The sequence below is a fragment of the Nematolebias whitei genome, chromosome 17, assembly GCF_014905685.2.
Source record: "Nematolebias whitei isolate Nwh7 chromosome 17, NemWhi1, whole genome shotgun sequence".
Taxonomy (NCBI): domain Eukaryota; kingdom Metazoa; phylum Chordata; class Actinopteri; order Cyprinodontiformes; family Rivulidae; genus Nematolebias; species Nematolebias whitei.
In genome coordinates, this window is record NC_056514.1 from 38,977,522 (window position 1) to 38,997,789 (window position 20,268).

General features: G+C 41.3%; 1 protein-coding gene across 1 annotated transcript in view; it reads left to right on the forward strand.

The window, feature by feature from the left end:
- The window catches only part of LOC119424191 (rho GTPase-activating protein 44), a 62,609-nt gene that overhangs the window by 29,182 nt on the left and 13,159 nt on the right, over positions 1 to 20,268 (forward strand). Inside the window, exons 2-16 of the mRNA XM_037691661.1 lie at positions 3,771 to 3,810; positions 4,241 to 4,360; positions 5,626 to 5,702; positions 5,777 to 5,888; positions 7,358 to 7,434; positions 9,913 to 10,030; positions 10,223 to 10,291; positions 10,379 to 10,460; positions 11,808 to 11,935; positions 12,437 to 12,548; positions 16,215 to 16,296; positions 16,387 to 16,467; positions 16,753 to 16,866; positions 18,629 to 18,720; positions 18,831 to 19,011. Coding sequence (XP_037547589.1) covers positions 3,771 to 3,810; positions 4,241 to 4,360; positions 5,626 to 5,702; positions 5,777 to 5,888; positions 7,358 to 7,434; positions 9,913 to 10,030; positions 10,223 to 10,291; positions 10,379 to 10,460; positions 11,808 to 11,935; positions 12,437 to 12,548; positions 16,215 to 16,296; positions 16,387 to 16,467; positions 16,753 to 16,866; positions 18,629 to 18,720; positions 18,831 to 19,011 — 1,485 coding nt within the window. The remainder of the gene's footprint in view (positions 1 to 3,770; positions 3,811 to 4,240; positions 4,361 to 5,625; positions 5,703 to 5,776; positions 5,889 to 7,357; positions 7,435 to 9,912; positions 10,031 to 10,222; positions 10,292 to 10,378; positions 10,461 to 11,807; positions 11,936 to 12,436; positions 12,549 to 16,214; positions 16,297 to 16,386; positions 16,468 to 16,752; positions 16,867 to 18,628; positions 18,721 to 18,830; positions 19,012 to 20,268) is intronic.

Sequence of the window (20,268 nt, forward strand, 5' to 3'; positions counted from 1 at the left end):
TAGCTAGAAGATAAAAGTAGCAAAAGTCTAGGTAAATGCTAAAAGTCCATCCATCCATCCATTATCTTTACCCGTTTATTCCATTTTGGGTCACGGGGGTCGCTGGTGCCCATGTCCAGCAATCACTGTGCGAGGGGCGGGGTACACCCTGGACGGGTCGCAAGTCCATCACAGGGACACATAGAGACAAACGAGACAAACAACCATTCACTCTCTCACTCACACCTAGGGGCAATTTAGAGTTACCAATCAGCCTAACATGCATGTTTTTGGTCTGTGGGAGGAAACCTGAGCACCCGGAGAAAACCCACGCATGCACGGAGAGAACATGCAAACTCCACCCAGAAAGGCCCCTGGACCGGGGTTTGAACCAGGGACCTGCTCGCTGAGAGGCAGCAGCTCTACCAGTTGCGCCACCGTGCTGCCCATGCTAAAAGTCATAAAACCGTAACTTGAATCTAAAAGTAGCAAAACTGTAGCTAAATGCTAAAAATAGAAAATGGTAGCTAAAAGCTAAATGTGGTAAAAGGCTAGCTAAATGCTAAAAGTAGTAAAATTAAATAGAAGCTAAATTAGCTAGAAGATAAAAGTAGCAAAAGTCTAGGTAAATGCTAAAAGTCATAAAACCGTAACAAGAATCTAAAAGTACCAAAACTAACTAAAATCTAAAAATAAAAAACAGTAGCTAAAAGCTAAAGCTATCAATAGGCTGGCTAAATGCTAAAAGTAGTAAAAGCAAGTAGAAGCAAAGTAGCAAAAGGCTATCTAAATGCTGAAAGTACTAAAACCATCAATAAAATCTAAAAGTAGCAAAACTGTAGCTAAACGCTAAAAATAGAAAACAGTAGCTAAAAGCTAAATTTAGCAAACGGCTAGCTAAATGCTAAAAGTAGTACAGATTTAGCTAGAAGCTAAAAGTAGCAAAAGAAGACAAAATTAGAGGCAGTACACTGAAGCAGATTTCAAAGTGAACAACGTTTTTGAAGGAATTGAAAACATCAAAATGTATTTCTGTGGGGAAAATATCTGCATCTAAAGTAAAATAATTAGAAAATTGTAAACGTTACAAAAACAAAAAGTCACAGCATCCATCTTCTGAATGTGCTGAGCGTTTGTAGAAGTAGTTGAATTACAAAAAAAAACATATGGAAGAATTAAAAAAATTAAAAAATGCTGAATCATCATTAACAAATAATTTGTCAGAAAATCCAACTTTCTAACCACTAATTATATTTGCAGTCTGATGCAACTAAATACATTTATCAGCATTTTGCAAACTACTATAGTACCTTTTAGGTCACTGTTTATTCACCTGACTGAGGTGCATTGTGGGAATCATACAGATGTTTTTTGATAATCTGGCACAACGTAAACACTATTTATGAGATATCCTGAGAGATGAACGGTAAATGTTCAGGACGTAGTGACGTGAGCTGAACCCCCTCTCGCCCTTCAGCTGTGAAGGTAAACCTCTGTTGACAGATTTACTGTTTACTTTGATTCTTCTGGCAGCAACACGTCGACGCACACACAAAAATAAAACGGTCGTTCTGAGGTAACACAGTCACATGAATTACACTGTTAGTTATCTAAATAACCGTTTTTAATTTTCTGTGTTCACATGTGGCTTTTCTAGAGTATCACTCATCTGATGTGAAGCTGTTTTCAACATGAGCAACATTTTTCTGCTTTTTGCATTTTTAATTAATTGCACATATTAGTTGTTTTGTTGTTGTATTTTTATCTTTTTGTTGTTGCACTGACAGCTCTCGGTACGGATTTATCCGTCTCCGTGTTGCGTTTTGTGCTTTACTGCGTCTCGGCTAGCTTCCAGCGCACATCACGATGCAACGGAAATGTTTGGCTCTTTTCTGAAGCCTCTGCTGGTTCAGAAGGTTGAACAGAACTGGGTCGAGTTCCGTTAGAAGTCAGAACCTCTCAGGGGCAGATGCTCTGACAGAATTCAGGCTTTTAATTTAATGCTGCTTTGTTTTTTTGTTGTGATGAGTCAAATTAAACTGGGCTTTTTTTTTTTTTTTTACGGAGAACCTTACAGGATGTAGTCGGATCTTCTGAAGGGGTGTTCATTAGAAAGCTTAGGAGCAGTCAATATCTTACCTGTTGTAGGTAGCTCCTCGGTTTGGAGAATTAGTTTCGTTCTGACTCGATTGACGAGCTATAGGCTAGTCCAGGTTAAAAACCAAGAGCAAAATGGCTCAGACATTTTTAAATTAAACTTTATTTCTCTAACCTGAACATGTTTAAGGATCTATGTACAACAGGTAAGATGTTTATTTACACAAATCCGTACTTCAGAAGATCTGAGCTGTTGTTTTAAATGAATCTGAACATTAATGTGAGTAGATTCAACCAACAATTTGGTATAATTTGGTTTCTATTGGGGGGAAATGCTCATTTCCCCCCAGTTCTTTATAAACCTTTTGTCGTTTCTCCAGTTAAAACAACAGTTTGCACGTCCTTCATTCAGGTGATGTCCTCTGAAGACGGCCAACAATAAGCTGCTTTGTTGAAGGCAGTGCCCGACCTGCTCAGTCTGTGTGCAATTCATGCAAAACACACAGCTGCAGGTGATCGCTGCATACCGCAGGCCCACTTGTGTTGAAATAGCAAAAACAAGTTTGGTTGCTTGGAAAGTATTGGTAATGGTGAAGTTCAACACGATATGTTCAATTTTATTTCACATTTTAGTCAGAAACACTCGTTCAGAGCCGTGATGTTCCCTAGTCGAGTTCGGTATCTTCAGACGTCACTTTGGGGTTTAAAAACTTTTACAAACTTTTAAAACTGCACGGCAGACTTGCAGCTGCAGGAAACCAGAGCTCCCTGAATTAAGTCGGTGCGATTCTGCTCCAGAGGGAGTCTCAACGCTGAGATGCTTTTATGGAAGAGATGGCTGATGGGTAATCGTGTCTGTGGAGCTGGACTTCAGCAGACGTTCAGAACCATCAGGAGGATTTCACGTCTACTATCATGCTCATGGACCTGCCTGCTCCTCCCTGCAGAATGTCAGCTGTCCGTTTTGTAAAAAATCATTTGACTTTTTAATTTATTTACTTTGTAGTTTATTTTGAGAGGATTAAAAAGTGAAAACTACGGTCTACGTGAGCTCAAGAAAAACGTTCTGACACTCGTCTAAGGAGGTTTCTGAATACCAACTAAAAACGTGAAGTTTCAACCATTTTAAACTGCAGCGAGCTCTCCAGATCATCCCTCTACCTCTTCAGGCTCTCTTCCGCCTGCTCCCTACTCTCACTACAGATGTCTGTTAACTCCTGCATGACCTCATCTGTCAACAAGTCCCATCACTGCTGTAAATAAGGAGCTTGGTCCTTGATGTAATCCCACCCCCACCTTAAACTCATCCATCACTCCTGCTGCACATCTTACCACAGTTTCGCACTACCCTCCCTACTGTATGCTTTCTCTAAAACCACAGACACAGTGATCTCCTCTTTACCTCGCCATCAACGTCCATAAAGCAAACATCGTGTGTTTAATAGGATCAGCAGTGAGTTTTTGAATATTAAGTCTAAATAAAATGGACGAGTTGGATTTTTTCTTGTTGGTCTTATTGTTTTTACACCGGCACCTTGCACTGGGCTTTTTTTATTTGTTTTCAACACAACACCTACAGTTTAATGTATTCCTATTATTTATAATAAATAATATGTATATTATAATATGTATTCTGTATTGTTTATTTTTGTCGTTAATCTAACGGCCTCGTTTCTGTCTCTTCTGTCTTCCAGGGCTGAAAAAACTGAAGTATTGAGTGAAGACCTATTGCAGGTACTAATGAGCCTTCGTCGAGTGTGTGTGTGTGTGTGTGTGTGTGTGTGTGTGTGTGTGTGTGCATTCACTCAGTAAAACATCATTATTGGGGCAAAGCGTTCAGTCTGCAGAAAATGACTTTTTCCAAATGCGTATCTGAACTGCCTTCAGGCATTTTTAACGAGCGCTGAGTTGGAACTTCTCTCCAAGACAAAAGGCTGCAGCGTCCTCGCTGATTGATCCGGGGCGCAGCGTCCTAATTGATCAGATTAATGATGCCCTCAGAGGCAGCGGCCTCGTTTCCACAGAGTTGGTATAATAATGAGCTGAGAGGCGTCCAGGAAGAACGGGCGACGTGCGTTCGGTGCCTGCGCTGAGAGCGATGCTGTGAAGTTGTTGCAGACTCAGACGCGTAATCGTTCCGTCTGATTTTGTGCGTGTGTTTCAGGTTGAGAAACGATTAGAGCTGGTCAAGCAGGTTTCCCACAGCACGCACAAGAAGCTGACGGCCTGTCTGCAGGGACAGCAGGGTGTGGACGTGGACAAGAAGTCTGTCAGGTCACCCTCGGTGAGTTCAGGTCCTTTAAAACAATGTTCTCGGAGCACACGGGCGTATTTTGATCCTGGGGCCGGAAACGATCTCCATCCAGCCTTTAATATTCACACATGCCGTATTTTTCGGACTATAAGGCCTTAAAAAATGATAAAATCCTTTAATTTTCTCAAAAATCAACCGTGAGCCTTATGTATTAATTCTGGTTGTGCTTATTGACCTCGGACCATTTTTTTGTGGTACACAGAAATCTGTCAAAATGAACTTATTTCGCTTAATTTGCCTTATAATCCGGTGCGCCTTATAATCTGACAAACACGGTATTAAGGTATAAAGGAGCAGATTAAAAAATATAATAATGAGCTGACTGTTCATATCTTGTGAAGCGGATTTCTGTGGAAATATTAATTATAATTAATATCTGATTTAACTGACTGTACCGACCAGCTAATGGTTATTCTGAGTAGGACCAAGGCCAGAGAGGATCGTTGTCGCCTTAAAATAACTCCTTCTTAAAAATCATAGTTCATGCAAACAGTATTTTATAAACCGAGTTTTACATGAGAATGCTGTTCCTTCAGAAATATTAGAATAATCCTGCAGGAAGTACCCGAGACTGAACAGGAAGTGCTAACCGCCTATGCTTGTAAATAACCATAATATTTTACGGAAATGAAACGGACTTCAGTGTAAAAATGTTTACAACTTGATTATCCGTTAGCCGGTCAGTCCGGTCAGAATTAAACCGTTTCTCCAAACTGAAGCTGTTCAAAGAGCTATCTGCAGCAGGTAAGATATTGTTATGGATAACTCTCTCTCCCCCCAAAAAAACAAAAAAAAAAAACTTGAAATGATCTAATTTATTGCTTTAATGTTCAGTCCCAAATGTACAGTTTTCTGTCACAAATGGAGCAGATTCTGGTGGATTTGTGGACCATTGGCCCATGTTGGCAAATACTGTTGTCAGCAAGTACTGTAGTACAACTACATGTTTTTAGTACAATGGTGATCAGGAGGAAACAAAGCATCTTTTTCTGTGTTTTTGTGATGTTATTTGTGCTAAAAGTGTGTAATTAAAGCGTATGACTCTTAAAATAACATTAATTATAACATAAGTATTGTTTTAAAAATTCAATGTTAACCATTTTTGTGATAAAATAATTTCAAATTAAACAGTAAGTGACGTCAGAGGGGGAGGTGCTTCGATCTTTGGTTGTCTGTCTCCAGTGATATTCACAGTTTTCAGAGACGAACGACACATTCAGGCTGTTTCTGTGCAGAAAAAACTTCCTCTCACGACGCTCGCACAATGCATGGTGGAGGGCGCCGCCGTGCTCGGGGACGAGTCTCTGCTGGGGTGAGCGCCCACCTTCAACCGTCAGCTCATACGGGTCACGGGGTTCGTGTTCTAACGCTCACGGTTTGTTGCAGGAAGATGTTGAAGCTCTGCGGCGAGACGCAGGAACGACTCGCTCAGGAGCTCGTCTCCTTCGAGCTCACCATCGAGAAGGACGTGATCGACCCGTTATCAGAGCTCTCAGAGGTCTGAAACGTCTTATTTTCTGTTTACTTGTTTAATTTTTAGTCATTATGGAGAAAGCATTATACACAGCTGCCCAAATCCAACTCAGCATTTCCTAAATTGTAAAAGTCAAACGTACTATCGATTATTTCAGGTGCAAAAAACTGATGTGAAATAAATAAAGACACAACCTTTTCTTTTTAGAAATACACAAAGTATAAAACCAAGAGCATTAAAGTAACATGTGTCATAACTAATGTCATTATGTTGCACAATAAAAATATTGTTTTAGTTTATTATTACAATAAAATTACTGATATTCATTTGCAAACGTCATTACCGTACTTGCCGCTGCACACGCCGCACCCCTGTATGAGTCGCATCAGTCCAAAAATGTCTAATAAAGTGGGAAAAAACATAAATAAGTTGCTTCGCCGCATAGATCGCATCTATTATGCGTCACCGCTGACAACCCCGAAACGTGGGCCTGTGTTGTGCCAAAAATCGATTGGCTGCTAAATGGTGGCCATGGCAGGACTTTAACAAGAAGTTAACAAGATAAACCACTTACAAACAATTGTTTGTTTGCTCAAAATTATATCAAAGGTGCGTCTCAGTTGAACTTTTCCTTAATAAATGCACTTTAACGGTCAAATCAGCTGCATTTCTCCTGGGCAGCGCGGCGAAATGAAGCTGATTTGACGTTTGCTCCAGGAGTTCCTGAGCGAGACGAAGGTGGCTTTGTATGGCAAGCCAAGTGTCTCATTAATAGCCACTTTTACCTATTAATGAGACACTTGGCTTGCCATATAGGTCAAGTGCCCTCTAGTGGCTGAAAATGGTAGTGTTTGATATTTTCCATGTCAAAATGAATGAAATCATCAGATCTCTGCCAACAATTGGTTTATAAATATAGGAAAAATACATAAATAAGTCGCTTTGCTGTTTAAGTCGCAGGGCGTACTAATTTATGCAAAAAGCTGCAACTTATGCAGTACTTATAAAGTTGACGCAGCAACCACTTGACCTCTTTTTGCAAAAATGGGAATCATTTTGAAGTCGGGAGCTCGGGGTTTTTGTAATTGAACATGGAGAAAACGAAGAAGCAGAGGAAGAGGAGTGCTGCTGCTCCACTGCCTTCACAAAAACAGGCAGGCATGTCAGGAAAGATATAATTCATCCGCTCCTGCAGTCCTGAGTGACGCACCATGGTTTCTTCCTGAAACAGTGAGTGTTGTTCACGTCGCTTTAAGGAGGGAACGTGTTCTTCAATTAAGAGTGCGGATCACGCCAGCTGAAGTCGTGGTACATAGCATTATTTCCTTTGTGCAAAAAAATAAAATAAGGCTAAAACTCAACGCTGAGCATTTCAGTGAATCGGGGATTCAGTTATGAACAGGCGCTGGACTTCTGACAATCCCGAGTCTGTTTCTTGTTTTGCTTCATACCTAGAAACACACCTGAGGAAAACTCTCTTCTTCGTTTCTCAGGTGGAAATCCCAAACATCCAGAAACAAAGGAAACATTTAGCAAAACTGGTCCTGGACATGGACTCTGCACGCACAAGGTGAGTGATTCGTGCATGTGTGTGTGTCAGAAACTGCGCTGCGACGCTTCAGCTCCTGTGAATGAGCTGCTCCTGAAGCTTCCCACAGAAAAGCCCTGATTTGATTGGACACCATAAAGCTGCTGCCAGTGTGTGAAAAACTCTCACAGTGACAGTTATCAAACGCTGCTCCTCAGCTTGACGTGACTTTGGATTATTAAAGCTGTTCCTGGGATTAAAAATACTACAAACATCTGATTCTTGAATAGATTTTTACCTGTGAACAAACCTGTTGAGATAGTTAAAGGCTACCTGTTATTTTTTTAATGAACGGCTTCAATAACAACATTTTTATTAGATATTATTAACATATGATCTTTTTCCAAATGTCTCTTAGCTGCATTTTACAAACAACAAAGATAAATATGCGTGGGGAGGAATATTGGGTTTAAAGCAAAAGTTGGAGCTAAAATCAGATTAAATCATCTGGGCTGAAACATACTGGACTCTAAAAGGAGAATTTCTGTAACTGATCTAAGATTTTAGTTGTAGATAAAGATGAGAAACAGTTCTTGTTTCCTAATATAATTAAAACCCTGATGAGTTTGATTTGCATAAATCCTCAATTATAAAATTATCCAGAAATTGTGTTAAAGCATAAAAATTCTAACCAAAAACACTGAAAAGTTTCAAATCTGGCAACTTTCATAAACATATTCATTTGTAACATTTACACCAAAACCAACACCATTAGAAACATAGTTTTAATTTAGAGTGTAATTGACTGTTAAATAGTGATTAGATGAAAAATGTTAACGTGTTACTTCTGCTGTGGGGGGGCGGGGGGGTCATGAAACATTTAGAAGCTTCTTGTCGGAGCCGTTTCTGACAAATCTACAGAGAAACATACGGAGGCTTTAAGGACGTTGGACAGTTGATTAACTGTTTTTTCTTTAACTGTAAAATAAATGGACTTCTATTTTTGTTGGAGAAATAAGTCCAGTTCCTTTTTTATTTTTATTTTTTTAACTTTCAGGAGTTAAATATAATAAACTAAATGGTCCATTTGTGTTTTTTCGTTCATACGAAGAAAGAAAAGCTGCTTATAATCTATTGGAAAATGTGAAAGCTAAAAGTTTTTCCCAGTGTTTCTGGTTATAAATTTGGTATCTTATGAAATAATTTATCAATATAAAGTACATAGTGTCAATAAAATAAGTTTAATACAAAAATTAACATTTAAAATTCCACAGTTATCTTCACAATTTGCATAAATGGGTAAATTGATGGGGGTTCTGTGAGAATGTTAGTAATAATTAATATCTTACCTGTTGTAGATAGATGTTTGAACAACCTTGTTTTGTTAAAATAGGGTTAAAATCTAACCTGACTGATGAGCTCATGGCTAGTCCAAACACAGCCAAGACTCACGTGGATTTTTGCAGCCTTAACTCGTCTCCAGTTATGCTATTTATAAACCTTTACATTGCCAGAACTTTTGCATTACATCATCATTCCAGCAGAAAAATGTTGGCATCTCTGCAGGAAGTGCCCCAGGTTGCACAAGAAGTGCTACAGCTAGCTGCTGCCACTGCTATTAGCTATTACAAATTTCCACTAAAGCAGAATCCTGCAATCATAAAACCAATCCAGGCTCATAATAATTTAATTGATTCAACTCAGTTTCCATCCATCTTCGTCTTCTACTGTTTAACCATAGTCAGGTCATGGAGGCAACAGGTCCAGGAGAAAACACAGATTTCCCTCTCCCCAGCGACACTTTCCAGTTTGTTCTGGGAGACCCCGAGACGTTCCCAGGCCAGAGGAGATGCACCATCCCACCAACGAGTTCTGGGTCCGATGGGTTGATGGATCCCAGCAGGTGGTGGGTCCACATGGAGGTTGCTTTCTTATTTTTTCGAGCTTGGCCCGGCCGAGTCTTAGGAGCCAAGTCTCGACCACCAGGCTCTTGCCGGTGAGCTCCCCTCCCCAAATCTGAGAGACTGACGTTGGTAAAAGGCGACCGCAACTCAATTTGGACCTGGGTTCGCACAGAATAGCTTTTAGCTCGTTCGTCAAAGATCTATCTGCAACAGGTAAGATAGTAACTGCTCATAGCCTTTTCCACAGAACCTTGTTTTAAAGGTGGTTCGGGCAGAAGCTGTTTTCAGATCAGGTAATCTATGCAGGAAGTCATTTCCCTCACTGCAGTCGGCTCTCTGTATTTTTACTGACCCAAATATGAAGTCCATTTCTCTCCCGTCATCCTGCTGTGTGCTGAGCTCTTCTGGCAGCGTCTCACATGGTCTGCACTCGCACTCGGACCAAAAAAACAGACAAGAATAAGATATATGGAGTGTTAGTGTTTGGGTCAAATATTTAATTATTCTTTAGTTTTTAAGAAACTGTCTGAAGCGTCTTCTTTCAGTTCAACCCTACTGCAAGCTTTTTGTGATATTCTTACCAAATACAGGAAGCAAATTATTTTGGTGTTCACAGGTACTACCAGTCCACCAAATCCTCAGGACTGTCCAGCAACCTGCAGCCAACCGGAGCCAAGGCCGACCACCTCCGGGAGGAGATGGAGGAGGCAGCCAACCGCATGGAGCTCTGTCGAGTCAGTCAACATCACTGTAAATAACCATAATGTCGGACAAAGTTATTTATCCCAGGAGCAGGGCGCTTTTCCTCAAGAGATGACGTTAGAGGGACAATAATTGTTCGTGATTAAATACATCTGCAGTTTTTCTGCTCTAAAAAGTCCAGACGTATGTCTACAAAATTTAAGTCTGTTTTTTTTTCCTTCCAGGATCAGTTATCAGCAGACATGTACAGTTTTGTGGCCAAAGAAATTGACTATGCAAGCTACTTCCAGACAGTAAGTGCAGCTCGGCTGTTAGCTAATTGAACAAAACAACAAACGCACTCCTCCGACCCGTTGGTCTGTTTATGTCTGTCTGTCCAGCTGATAGAAGTCCAGGCAGAGTACCACAGGAAGTCGTTGGAGCTGCTGCAGAGTGTCCTGCCTCAGATTAAAGCTCATCAGGGTGAGTCTCTGTGCAAAAAAAAAGACAACTCGGCTACTACCATTCAGAATTTAGATCGACAGCAGATCTATGCAGCATCTGTGTACTGGTCTGTCTACGTTCCTGTCCTCACGAACTCTGGGTAGTGACTGAAGGAAGGAGACTGTGGATCCAGACTCCGCAGGTAGCTGGACTCTCCCAGAGAGACTGTAGGGTGATGGGTTCAGTTATCCAGAAGAGACTCCGCGTAGAGCCGCTGCTCCTCCACATTGATGGATGGATTGTGCTCAGACTGTGTGTTGGGGATGATGCTCAGCTACTACCACATCAAGTTTTAGCTCAATATCTAGAAAACTGATGGAGTTAAAGCAATTTTTGTGCCCTGGAATTTCATTCAAATCCGTCTTGTGGTTCTTGAGGTACGTTGTTAACGGTACAGACTAACAAACACATGGATGCAGCAAAAACACTATCGCCTTTACCTTTGGTGGTGAGCAATTTGCGGTTCGTTTATCGTGGACTCGCTCTATCGCAGTTTTTCAAAATAAGATTGGACATGACACACAACTGGCTGATTGATGGATGAGCCGCACGATCTGCGTGGAATTGTATTTAAAATAAATTATTTTAAATTATCTAGCACCTGCTGCACCTTTGTGCAGCCCGTACTGCAGGATAAACTTCCTGCTGCAGCTGATCAGCTGTTCACTGTGCAGAGCAGAGAAGTGGGCGTGGCCGAGAGCGCTTGCAGGTGGCAAAGAGCAGCGGAGGCAGGGAGCTGAAATCATGACATTCTGTGCTCGTTTAGAGCGTTTAGAGTTTAGAAACATTGTTTAGAATATCGCAAGAGTGTGGGAAGGGTTTAAAACACCTTTTTATACTGTATATATAAATAATAAAATAAATTGTTACTTACTACTTGTACTACTATTCCTACTTCGCGGTTTTTCACTTATCGCGGGGCTTCAGGGTACGTATCCCCCGCGATAAACGAGGGACTGCTGTAAATGTGGTCTCGTTTTTCTGTATTTAAAGGTCAAAAGGGAAGTTTCGCTTTCCTCAGAGGAATCGGGTGCAGCGATGTGAGTGAGGGTAGTGCAGGAGACAGCGGTGAGATGTGCAGATGGGTTCAAGGCGGGGGCGGGGTTAAACCTGGGATCAGCTTCCTGTTTGCAGTGGTGATGGACAGGTTGGCAGGAGTCCTCGTGGACTTTAATGCTTACAGACAACATCTGCAGTGAAAATAGGGAGCAGCTTTTATATTTTTCCTCATTTGGAGTATTTAATGATAGCAGGATCATGTTTGTAAGTGTGTAACAGTGTGTGACAGTGTGTGTGTGTGTGTGTGTGTGTGTGTGTGCTTCACAGAGACCTGGGTGGAGAAACCGTGTTATGGGAAACCATTAGAGGAGCACTTAGCGCTCAGCGGGAGAGATATTGCCTTCCCCATCGAGGCGTGTGTCACCATGCTGCTGGAGTGTGGCATGCAGGAGGAGGTAAACACTCGCTGCTTCAACGCACGGACGCAGGAAGCATATTTACAGCAAAGTGAATATTTAGTCTTAATTACTGCAGGAAACTAACGAGGTTCACACTGAAACGTTTCACAGCCTGGAACAAATAATTAGGGACTGTTTAATTCGTGTTTAATGGAAAGAAACGCCCCAACTTAGTGATAAGAGGTGGAAAGTAATTAACCTGCACAGCTTTTTAGATGTTAATGCTCCCGTTGAAGCAGACGTTGGTTTTATTTACGTGTTTTTGCAAACTTTGGCATCAAGAGGAGGTTTATAACATGGGGACAAAAACAAAAATGACGAGGTCACCTCAGAACATTGATCTTTTTTTTTTACCTCTTCATACATTTTTCAGATGTAAATAAAAACCTTCCGAGACTAATCTTTGACCTCTTTTGGCTTTAATATTTCAGATGGTTTTTGTAGGTATTATTGCTCGTTAATGGCGTCGACCGTGACTCTGTGTTTTCTGGGCGTCAGGGTTTGTTCAGAATTGCTCCTTCGGCCTCCAAGTTGAAGAAGCTGAAGGCGTCGTTGGACTGCGGGGTGCTGGACGTTCAGGAGTTTTCTGTAGACCCGCACGCCATCGCAGGTGAGATTTCGACGCCGCGGTCTGCCTCCGTTGTCACGACAACCGGTCCAACCTCTCTTCACCGCTGCAGATTTGAGTTTTCGTTCCTTTGCTGTCGCTCGTTAGTTTTAAATTAGCATCTGAATGCTCCTTTGAAAGCCGTCAGTGAACGATGAGTTTAAGATTTAAACCTTGAATGTGTTCAAATCCATTTTCTGCTGTTCTGTAGAAAGTAAATGATTAAAAATAGAATCCCTGGTGATAAAATCCAGATATAACAAATGTCAGAGAGAGTCCTCATTTTCTGTAAAGGCTCCAAGAAAAAAACAACAGGTATGTTTTTCTTTTCCGTGCCTGTCACTGACTTGCTTTTAAATAGAACCGTGATGGACAACAAAAGAAGGAAAAGCTTTCAGCTGCTGTTATTGATCTTTTCTTTATGACAGTGTTTCTGTTTGCAGTAGCTGCTGCACAAAGCTGCTGTCAGAGGAGAATCATAAATCAGGAGGAACACCAGCTCAGACATATAGATTTAACTTCCACCAGAATATTTTTAATTAAACTGCCAACCTGTTTATTTTTATCGCATTCCCTCGAGGAAGGCTAGAATTTCATTTTTGAACAAGTCGAACGCACTTTTTTTTTTTTAAATTTCAGTCAGTTTTGCGACATTTAATGTTGTAGTTGTCAATATTGAAAACAAAAATTACATTTTTACTTTCAGGTCAGTAATTTTTGTGTATTTTCTGTTTTTTGGAGTATTTATTTATTTATTTTGTCTGAATATCTTATTTCCCTTTTATGATCTCAGTCTTTTTTCTAAAATAAATCCTTAATAGGATTAAGTTGCAATCAGAAAGAGATAGAAATTACTTAACGTCATGTTGAGATCAATTTAATCAGATTATGAAGGGAAGAAGGCAAAAATAATCTGAACAGAGTCATAAAAATTATTTTAAGATAGTTATACTGTACAACTGTGTTTAAAATAAACCGTAGTGATTCCTATTCACTGATCTTTAGGAAACTTGATGAAATAAACATTTTTGTTTTTCTAGTTTGTTCCTCTTTTAAATTTATATATATAGACAAATATTTCATGAGTCACTGGATGAATTTCACTGTAACTTTCAGAAAATAATCATCATCAATATAATCATCTACAACTGATGAACTTTTGGATGTAACTTGATTCAAAATGGCCACCACAGGTAATCGGCCAACACGTAAATGACATCAACTCAGTCAGTTTTACAGAAACTGAGCTAAAGTTGAGTTATACTTCAACAATTGCATGACCTGTTTGTTAAAAACTTAGACTTGAAAGGCGGCGGGTGATATTTATTCCTTCAAGTAATGACCGTTTCAGGTTTTTATTATTTGCCTCTAACCTATAATGTGCTTTGCTAACCCCAACCCTAATGTAGGCGTAAGGAAGGTCACTATCAAAAACTGGTTACCTTGTCAAATCCAATATGGCTACCATTATATACAGTATATTTGTAAACAAGCCACCCCGATCATTTGAGGAAACTCTGCTTTTGTAGGTTTTATATTGCTTAAAAGTATAGTTTCTACAAATGATGCGGTGGCTGAAGATTAATCTGTGGGGGCCAAGCCCACCATTGGCCACCTCCTGATCCATTGCACATGGTGGTGGATGAAATTGCTTCCTTTACTCACCAGGATCCGTCACTCTGCGCCGCCTCGGACAAACAAAAAAAATAAACCTCTGTTCTTGTCCACAGTGTAACTTCTACTCACTTGAAAGTCTCACACCAAAAACATTAAGATTTACTTTCATTCTGCACTCGCTCTCGTGCAAGGCGGACGCCTTTTCTCTCCCTCTCCCATCCTCTTCCTGCTTTATTTTTTGCTCTCTGTCTGTGTATCAGAGCTCCTATTACACATCTTCTGAAACTAAAACTACTGTCATGGATCTGGTCCGCTGGACTTTTAATGCAATCGATAAAATCTTTTCAACAAAGCGACAGGGTCCTGGAGAGCCCTCATGCCCCGCTGAGACTCACGCGGCAGGATACGTCATGGATCCGTGAGGAGTTTGGAAGCTGACGTGTCTTTCTGTTTTTGTCTCAGGAGGACACCCAAGATGTTTATAAAATTGGAATCATGTTAGCAGGGTTTCTGATTTTTGGCACCAGTGGATTCCCGTGTTATCGGCTATTGAAGAAGACTGCGGCAGCAGTTTCGGCCGTGGCAAAACTGCAGAGTCTGTGTGAAGGTTTGCTCCGTGCTTCTCAAAATAGCTGATTTACGAGCTAAACTGTAAGATGGAAGAGATTTGTAAGAATCACAGGCCACCTGCAGCTTCTGGGACTCGCCAGCATGTTGGAGACGACCTTGGAGGAGGCTCATAAGCACGGACCAGTGGAATGCCAACTAATCTGGCCATTCTGGATCGACAGTATCAGCAGGACTCAAGGCTGACGAGGAAAAACAGTCTGCCTGAAGAAAATCAACAATTGTGGCTTATCTGAATCCGACTCCTCCGTTTGGCCTCGAATGCAGGCTGATTTATCAAATTTCTCCTGGGATATGTGAAAACTAAGGAAAAGCTTCGTCTATCGCAACACCCCCCAACTTCTGTGAAGGCTTATCAGAACTGTGCCGGCTGACCAACATCTTATCAGGACTATGGTCTATCTGGAATTGCTTCATGGACAAATCTCACCATCTTGTCATCAAATACATATGTAATGTGTTTATAAATGTGCTGCTGGTAGAGGGTTTGGATGTCTTGATAAAGACAAGGTGTAAAGAGATCTTTTTTGTAATGCCACTATCCAATCCTCATAGATTTTCCCCGTTTCTGTCTTAAAAAGTATTCTGAACAAGGATAAGGGGCCACGCTCTTATAGCAGCAGCAACGTGCACTCCGCTCATCTTTCAGACGACTGTACGAACATCATTTCACTGTATCCCGGTACAATGATAATAAAGCTTATTCTGATTCTGAGTTTGTTTCATTCCCTGTTCAGTTCCAGTCCAGAAAAACACTCATCTCCAAAACTACAAACATTTACCATCAAAGTATTTCAGGGATGGGGACATCGGCTTGTTTTGCAGTGCTTAAACGTGCATCTGCAGAAAAACAGCAGTAATGCATCAAAGATTAACGAGGCCTTTCGGAGGTGAATTTATTATCGGTGAAGGAAGTGATCGATGTCAATGCTTTATTTTTTCTTCCTCCAGGAGAGACGTTCACAATTGCTCACATGGAGCCTGTCACAAAAGACGAGAGAGACTGAGGAGAAAAACAAGAGTATTAAAGGCTGCAGACGGCACTTCAAGCTGCCACTTCAGGAGACGATAACAGACAAAAATGTGCTGATGAAATAATTACAGCCGACGTCTAACTGAAGCTAACGGTGCTTTGCCTCTGGAAAGATGTTTTTCACGTGTTTTATCACAAATAATGGATATTACAGGGGATTTTCAGGAAATTGGCTTGTTGTGAAAGGAATCAGAGGTGGGTTTTTATTTGCTGTGCGAGCAGGAACACAAATACTAGAAAATGAGAAGCACAAATATCCTTTAATCCTCCGAGAGAACTTCTCCTGCTCATGTTTACGTTACATGTCAGTTTTAATGTTCCTGCCTCTGTTTCTGTGCAGGATGTTTTAGTTTAAAGCACTTTGGACTCACTGTATTTGTGTTCTCTTTCAGGCGCTCTGAAGTCGTACCTGCGAGAACTACCTGAGCCATTAATGACCTTTGAACTCTACGGTGATTGGATCCAAGCCTCAAAGTGTGTATCGTCAGAGCGACATCGTTGCCCCCCCAAGCTTAAAACGTTCATTCGTCTTTTTTGTTTGAACACATCCTTTCTGTCCTGCAGCATCCAGGATCAGGAGAGGAGGCTTCAGGCTCTGATGGGAGCCTGCGAGAAGTTACCTCCAGCCAACAACAACAACTTTAAGTGAGTCACGGTTTCGGGGTTTCGCACGTCAGACTCAAATCCACGGTCCTGGACCTTCAGCTGTCCGTTAACAAAAATCTATTTAACTCAGTTCAGTTTTATGTAAACTAAAGGGCTTTATGCATCAAAGCTAAACCAAAGATTTAAAAAAATTAAACAATAAAACTTGACTATACTAAAATACTTGTTTTAGTTTTCAGCTTTAAATGTTCAAACGCTTTCCTGCTACATGAGTTTAAATCAAAGTGAGACATTCACTCATCGACATATTCTCTGTATTAACAGGTATTTGATCAAATTCTTGTCCAAACTGACTGAATACCAGGACGTGAACAAGATGACTCCAGGAAACATCGCCATTGTCCTCGGCCCAAACCTGCTCTGGACTCACAATGAAGGGTAAGAAGGCAGAGACGCCAAACGTTGAGCCGCTGTACAGAAGTTAAACCAACAAAATTCATGTCAAAACAGAAGTTCAGTCATTTATAAATGAGGGGTGTCACAGTGGCTAAATATTTTTCTCTTTTTGTTGTTTGAGTTTCATGAGACGAGGAAATAACCTTTGCAGCAACACCTAATATGTAAGAACAATATTAAGTATTGAAGGACACTAGTGTCCTAAATAAATCTGTTTATTATGAGGCAGATCATGTTTAAACATCAGAGTGGAAATCTTCTCAGGAAAAGTACAGAAACAACAAAAAAAAAAGACTAAAAATAATAAGTCTGAGTAGCTTAAGTGTCAAAAAAGTTGTGGTCTCACATTTTGATCTGAACCATCCGTCCATCCATCCCTTGTCCTTTGATTCAGTTTTTATCTATCCGTCCGTCCATGATCAGCTCACAGTGTCAGCAGGTACATAAAGAAGCCCACACCTCTCTCTGCCCAGCGACACTCCACTTCTCCTCTTGGGGGTATTCAAAGATGTCCTCATACCCCCAACAAATACTTCCTTCAGTGAGCTCTGGGTCTTCCCCAGGGTCACCTACCAGTGAGAAATGTCTCAAACACCTCCAGAGGAAGTATCCTAATCAGACGCCTAAACCACCTCAGCTGAATCTTTCAATAGGAAGGAGACGTGGCTCTAATCCGAGATCTTAATCCGGTCTCTGAGCCTGACCACCAAACGGAGGAGTCCCATTTCACCAGTTAGCTTCCAGGATCTCATTCTTTCAGTCATGATCCATACTTTAAGACCATAGGTGGGGGTTGGAATGTAGGTAGTTCACCAGTTCAGCTACTTCTTCACTGTGGCAGACCGGAGCAACACCTTCTTTACTGCAGATGAAGCTTTGATCTGTTGGTCTCTGTCGCTCCTGAACGAGACTCAAGACCTAAACTCCTTCAGCGAGGCAAAGCTTCTCTCTCAAGCCGTGGGGATCGTTTCACCTTCTGGCCGAGAGCCTGGCGTTTAATCCAGATCCTGAAATCCCAGAGAAAGACTCCCAATCGAGGATCTCTTCCAGGCTCATGTGGAATTAAACATTCAGTTATGTGTTCAGGAGCCGAACTCATCTGTGCTCCAATAGTGAGAGCTGAGATCTTAAAACCACAAGGAGTCACTATCGTGTAGATAAACTCCAGCTGGTTTCGTTCTGACCCCAGTGAAATCTGTAAAAAGGTGTTTTTATTACAGCGTCAGACAAAATGAGGTGAGTGAAAAAGACAAAACCATATAGATTTGTCGTACTTGTACCTTTTCTGCTTTAAGTGATGCTGCTTTTATCACGTAGCGCCTTCCGTTTGGCACTGAATGGAAATGTTCACGCATAAGTTCAAACAGAGCAGGCGGTCTGCAGGGATTCTATCGTCTCTGCAAACTTTCTTTTCCTCGTAATCTTCAATGCCAAACATGAGCGACTAAATTAGAGCCCTGCGGTCTCGAGACTTCAACGTATCTGCAGGAAACGGCGCTCATAAACCAGACTGACGGGCTGAAGGACTCCTCTGTTATATCTCTACAAACTCTTCACAACTCCATAACTTTTAATTAATATTTTTATAGCCCATTAATCCAAAATGGGTTTAATGTTCTCACTTTAATGCTTCTGATAATTAAAACAGTGGTAATGAGTGTAAAGCTGTAAAACGTAGAGGACGACTTTTTCCTCTGCCCTACATCCCATCATGAAAAGTTTGTTTCCTGTCTGCTCGCTGCAGCGACATCACCGAGATGATGACGACGGTATCCCTGCAGATTGTCGGCATCATCGAGCCCATCATCCAGCACGCCGACTGGTTCTTCCCAGGAGGTGAGGAGACACTTTACAACCAGGAAACCTTTGTTTTTATTTTACAGCTAAGCAGAACCAGAATGCAAATTAAGATCCTAAACTGTCTTTAACTGGTTCTTCTTTCTTAGAAGTCGAGTTCAACATCACAGGAAACTACGGCAGCCCCGTCCACACCAACCACAACGCCAACTACAGCTCCATGCCGTCTCCGGACATGGAGCAGATAGAGCGCCGGCAGAGCGACCAGAGTCGACGGCCGCTGAGCGTGGCCACAGACAACATGATGCTGGAGTTCTACAAGAAGGACGGGTATGAGCCGCTCTACTGGATCACATTTAAACAAACACGTGCGACGTTGGTCATTTGCTCCACATGCAGACCAGCGACCGTAAATGGTTTGAGTTGCAAGACGGATGTACAACTTCAGCGCTGGTGTCACAACCAGTGACACTTATAGTGTTATCAGGCAGTTACCAGAGTGTCCAAGTCGTTCAAAGCTGTTAATGAAGGTCAGAAGACATAGAGCGTGACTCGGCTTCATTAATCCAGTGGTTCCCCAATTTTTTTAGCTTCTGACTCACAAAAATGATAATGACAACGGCTTGAGAGCCCATTATTTTCCTTCTGATTTAATTAAAGTACTAGCCTTACATAATAATAAAAAAAAGTTGTAGCCGTATTAATCAAACTTAAAAAATAGCAAGATATGCAATCTTATCTAAAGTGATCCGTTAGTGCTTGGAATATTTAATGTAAACGACTTTCAGCTGCAACCGAGCCAAATTTTACCTCAAGTTGTGTAAAAATTACTGAATTATAGCCTTTTTTGTGTATTTTAAGGCTAGGCGGCAGCCATCTTGAATTGGGTTGGCTCCGAAGGTTAATGGGTTGTTGATGTTCATCCAATGGTTGGTTCCTGAAGGTTTAATTAAAATGGTTCATGACAAATTTTAAAAACAGGCGAACGAGCAAAGACAACAAGACAAGTGATGATTTTTGTCGTTGGGCCTCAGAATCATTCATGGTTTTAGACAAACTGACCTAAAACCCCTCAGGTTAGGACTTCCAGATGATTTTCTCCAACAAGTGAAGAGGGACTAGGAGCTCACGGGTTTCATGTGAGAGGAGTCCGACAGAAAGGGTTTACTCCATATCACTTTATTGGTTTCCTCCCAGTGAGGCGGCTGAAACTGAGAAAAAGAGACGGTGAGGGAACTGACATTTGGTCTGTGAAATGAGCAATCCCACAATCCTCCAGCTGTGGAGGAGGATTAACAGAAAACCTGTCGGTCGCTTTCACCCTTTCTTTGATGCCGAATTCGTGCTGCAGAGGTTTTATCAGGCCCAGCGGGGCGGGGGGTGTGGGGGGGTGAGCTCTGCAGCCCGGGGGCCACGAGCTGCTAATTAAACCTGGACTGAGTGGGTTTGATGAACGGAGTTCAGCTTTCAGTGAAAAATCATCCATCAGAACCAGAATGAAGCTTCGAGAGAAACATTATGTAAAGCAGGAGTTCATGTTTGGATTTAATCTTCAAAAAATCTCAGATTTAGATTCATAATTTATAT